General features: G+C 37.2%; 1 protein-coding gene and 1 long non-coding RNA gene across 5 annotated transcripts in view; one reads left to right on the top strand and one right to left on the bottom strand.

The window, feature by feature from the left end:
- The window catches only part of LOC119597375 (transcription factor GATA-4-like), a 217,529-nt gene extending 213,350 nt beyond the window's left edge, over positions 1-4,179 (top strand). For 2 of the 3 annotated variants that reach the window (XR_005230834.1, XR_005230835.1), the window contains one exon: positions 866-958. Coding sequence is in view for 1 of the 3 variants with exons in the window: in XM_037946932.1 (XP_037802860.1) it covers positions 866-1,027; positions 3,105-3,412 (470 nt within the window). In the remaining 2 variants the exon portion in view is untranslated. Of the gene's footprint in view, positions 1-865; positions 1,028-3,104 lie in introns of those variants that run through there. The other variant, XM_037946932.1, reaches the window with a different exon arrangement.
- Positions 4,180-4,950: 771 nt separating this feature from the next.
- LOC119597377 overlaps positions 4,951-5,000 on the bottom strand; it is a 1,926-nt gene continuing 1,876 nt past the window's right edge. For both annotated transcript variants that reach the window (XR_005230837.1, XR_005230836.1), the window contains one exon: positions 4,951-5,000. This exon is cut by the window's right edge and continues 122 nt beyond it. This is a non-coding gene — a long non-coding RNA (uncharacterized LOC119597377).

Genomic DNA, 5,000 nt, shown 5'->3' with positions numbered 1-5,000 from the left:
GTTGTTGTTTTGTTTTTGTTGTTGTTGTTTTATTGTTGTTCTGCTTTTGTTCTTGTTTGTTGTTGTTTTTGTTGTTCTTGTTGCTGTTTTATTGTTGTTCTTGTTCTTGTGCTTGTTTTGTTCTTGTTCTTGTTTGTTCTTGTTGTTGTTTTGTTGTTATTGTGTGACGGCATTTAAAAACTGCTATTTTATGGTCATTTATTTTCCTTTTCTTAAAATCGATGTCTAGATTTTTTTTTTTTTTTTGGTCATTCGTTTGTAAATAAATGAATAAGTGGAGAGATGAATTAATTATTGGTTAATATATGATAATAATGATGATAATGTTCAGGGCACAGGCAATAGTAACAGTAATTTATGATAATGATAATCAGAATTTGTAAGATTAGTAACAACAACAACAACAACAACGACAACAACACCAACCCTCCACCACTCCAACACATCTCACTCTCCAACACTCTAACACATCTCACTCTCCAACACTCCGACACACCTCACTCTCCAACACTCCAGCCCTCCACCATCCCCAATCCTCCAGCACTCCAACACGCCACACTACATTTCTTCTCACCCTCGCACTCTCCACCACTCCGCCAACACCATCCCCACCCTCCACCACTCCACAACAACACACCAACACTTTCTCATCCACCAACACCCCCAACACACCAACACTTTCTCATCCACCAACACCTCCAACACACCAACACCCCCAGCAGACCAATACCCCCAACACACCAACACCCCCACCATCCTCCACCCCCCTCCACCACCCCTACCCCCCTCCACCCTCCACCTACTCCCCCCCCCCCCCTCCACCACCACCACCACCCCCTTCTCACCCGCGCCCTTCCTCCCGCAGGCGAGCCCGTGTGCAACGCATGCGGCCTCTACTACAAGTTGCACGGGATCAACCGGCCGTTGCAGATGCGGAAGGACTCGATCCAGAGCCGCAAGAGGAAGCCGAAGAACAAGAAAACGGACGAGGCGCCGGAGGAGAAGGAGAAGGAGAAGAAGCCAGCAGGTGAGGGTTGAGACGAGTGGGTTTTAGTTTGCGGTTTGTTCGTTTTTTTTTTTTCATTTTTTATTATTATTATTATTTTTTTTTTGGGGGGGGAGGGGGGGGTAATTTTTTTTTCGTTTTTTTTTTCTTGTTATTTTTTCGGTGATAATGGTGATTTTTTCGATTTTATTGAATGAATGAGTATTTAGTGACGAAAAAAATGCGTATTAATATATATATATATAATATGGAGAGCAATTGTGGCATTTGATGCTTTCTTAAGGAATCATAATAAATAAAATAGAATAAATGTAAAGAAAAAAATCATAAAAGTAAATAACAATAATAATGATGATAATAATAGTAATAATAAAGATAATAATAATTATGATAATAGTAATGATAATGATAATGATAATGATAATGATAATGATAATAATAATAATAATAATAATAATAATAATAATAATAATAATAATATAATAATAATAATAATAATAATAAATAATAATAATAAATAATAATAATTAATAATAATAATAACAATAACAATAATAATGATAATCAATCAATAAATGAATCGATGATTAAATAAACAATTAAATATATAAAAGACAACAAGACAGATTCGAGCAACGTAATTAATCGTGAATTGTTAATGCAATTTGCGGGATACGAGTCGAGGTGTCACGTGACCGAGATGATAAGAATGAGTACCATCGCATTCTCGCAAAATGTCTTAAAAAAAAGGGAAAAAAAAGGAAAAGAAAGAAAAAAAGGAGAAGATGATGATGATGAAGGAGAAGAAGAAGAAGAAGAAGAAGAAAAGGAGGAAGAAGAAGAAGAAGAAGAAAAAGAAGAAAAAGAAAAAAGAAAAAGAAGAAAGAAGAAAAAGAAAAAGAAGAAAAAGAAAAAGAAGAAGAAGAGTATGTAAATGATAGCGTGTGATAATTGACAAATATGAAGAATATATGAAATGAAAAAAGAAATGATATCGTAGTATATGTTACTTTTATATATTATTTTATTTACATACGTAGTAAATAGAAGTAAAAAAGTAAAAAAAAAATCGTGGCTTCTTAACCACGAAAATGTAAAATAAACGCAAGCGCAGTGTTGCCGTTCTAGTGATTTTTTCGTTAAAAATAGTTTTTTGGAATATAATCTAGCGGAAAATTTTTGAAACTTTTGTTCTATATCCAGTGATTTTTTTAGATTCTTTTATTGCGAGAAAATTAGGGTTTTAATCTTATATCTAGCAGTTATTAAGCCCTTTTTAGCGGGAAAATGAGCGTTTTAATCTTATGTCTAGCGGTTTTTAAAGTTCAGTCTAGCGGTTTTGCGGAGATCCCAATGGCAACACTGCACAGGCGTTTGATTCGGAACAACAGCTTAAAGAAAAACACGCGAAGCCAAGAGATAACAGTTTTATTATATCACTTCAACTTTCTTCCGAAATTCGAAAATATATTCACTTCAGTATTACGTCTTTTTAAACAAATGCTAAAGTACGATTTCAGAAAATTATTTTTAAGTGTGTATCAGACATTGAGAGGTTTCGCGTTTTCTGATAAGGCATCTTTTGAACGTTTTCGAAAAAAAAAACTATACATTTTTTTTAATGATTTTGTAAAGATTTGTTATTGATATTTTAATCGTACTATACATATTTTATAAGGAAAATACACATATTGTGATGTGACTTTTGGTTTTGAATGTTATATGTAATTTTACATTTACCTTTAAATATGTATATGATTAAGTATGGCTGAATTTAAATATATATATATATATATATATATATATATATATATATATATATATATATATATATATATGACCATATACGTGCTTTTGCATGATTTTTAAATCACTTGAATATTATGTATAGCTTTTTGTGTATTTTTTTAAATATTAGGATAATTTTTCATAATTTTGAAAATGTTATGACATAATTTGAATATTTTAAGACTATACATAATTTTGAATTCCACTTTTTTTTTACTCTGTAAAAATATACACAATTAAATAAAAAATTTTATATGATTCTGTACATAATCCTAGAGACTTCATCTAACCCCCCCCCCCTCTCTTCCAGCCGAGGAGCAGCCGGCAAAAGAGCCCGAACACCGCGCTCCCGAGCCCGCCACTGCCATCTCCCCCCCAAAGCCCCCCCAGCAACCACAGCCTCCGCAAGCCAGCCAATCAGCTGCCATCCCCAGCACCAGTAGCCAATCAAACGTCAAGATCAAGCAGGAGAGCCAACCCCCTTTCACCGCGTTGCCGAGCCCCCCCTCCGGCCTGGTGACTCCGCCAATCACACCGAGCCTCAACTGCACCTCGACCAATGGCATGTTCGGGCCGTACGCGTCGGGGACGTCCAATTTCAAGCTAATGATAAGTTAGAGGAGAGGCGACCGCGAGGACAAGTGGAAAAAAAATAGAGGGGGAAGGAATAGGAGGGGAAAAAAAAAATTGAGAGAGAGAGAGTTGAAAGATCGGAACATTGGAAGCAAGCGCGGGCGGGTAGGAGCATGAGGAGGGTAAGAAGAGAAAAGAGAAGTGGAAGAAGGATGATGATGATGACTGGGGTGGGGAAAAAGAGGGGTGAAGAGAAGGAGGATAATAAGTGGGTCCTTTTTTGGGGATGCCATCGGATGCGGGTGAAGGAAGCGGCCGCAATCGGTCTGGCGTCGGGGGGAGGGGGGTCTGTCTCCCTTCCCCCCTTCCCCCCCCAAGCCCCGCTGAGACCCGACCCGGCCGCGGAACGCTCCCGCTGCGGCGCCTCGACTGTGAATGCTCTTCTTCAAAGTGGCCATATAGAAATAGATATATATATATACACAAATACATATATATCGCCAGGTACTGCCGAACGCTCCGACGAGACGGAACTCGCAAAGGTGGGCGCGCCCGCGTCTCCGCACGCAGCGCCGCGTCGGCAGCGGTCGGCTCGGTCGGCCCTCCGGTCGGCCGATGAGCGGTGCAGTCGGCAACGTTTGTGTGGATGTTTGTGCCGATTACCGACAGCCGACGACACCGCGGCCGGAGACTAGTGTACGGAGACTCGCCATAGACCTGGATCTGCACTATGAACTACCTTTGAGATTACTTTTTGAGGGAAGCCATTTGACAAAAAGAGTAAAAAAAAAAAAAAAAAAAAAAAAAAAAAATTGACGATAATGGCTTTTCACAGTGCAGTAGTTTTACATTTAAAAGAAAACAATTCTACTTAACTATTTACAAAATGTGATAAGAGAAATCGCAGTTAGTGAGACGAGGGTTATATATGGTGCGAAAATATTAAGAATGGATTTTATAATCAAATTACAAATTACAAAATTAAAACAATTGACGAGACTGAAAAAAAAGACCTTCAAAAAAATCTTAGAAATATTCGAAGTAGAATTATATTTGAAGAGCGACAGCCTTTGAAATAACCGTTACTTCGACCACTTGAAAAACAAAAATGAAAGTTTAAATTTGAATTCAAATCCAGAATCCCTAACGTCTCTTTCTCTCTCTCTCACTGTGAAACCGTGCAATAGATTGATGCTATGTATATTAGAGACTTAATACCTAGCAGTATACACTGTTTGGGAAATGAGTCTTTACTTAAATTAGTATAGGGTAACACTAGTTGGTTGGTTTGTATTGTATAGTAAAGTGATGTGAACACACTTTTTTTACTTGAAAACGAAGCAAATGGAACGTTTATGCAAGTGATTTTTTTTTCTCCAAGTGAAAGGACAGATAACTCGTAGACGGAATAGGTAACCCGTAAAAAAAAAAAAATCAGATTTCCTCGAGTTTTTTTTTTTTATTATTTCGTGGGAGGAACAGATTTTTCATAATCTCTGGGCTTTCAGTCTTTCGTTATACTCTGTGCCTTTTAAGTGTATATTGTTTGAGTTGCAAAAGAAGGAAGAAAAAAAAAATCAAAGTTCGTTAGGGAATATCTTCAAACGAATTTTTGTTTCCAGTGTACATAAGA

This window comes from Penaeus monodon, chromosome 39 (genome assembly GCF_015228065.2).
Source record: "Penaeus monodon isolate SGIC_2016 chromosome 39, NSTDA_Pmon_1, whole genome shotgun sequence".
NCBI classification, from domain to species: domain Eukaryota; kingdom Metazoa; phylum Arthropoda; class Malacostraca; order Decapoda; family Penaeidae; genus Penaeus; species Penaeus monodon.
Note: the sequence above shows the minus strand (reverse complement) of the source record. Positions and strands in the feature narration are given on the sequence as shown.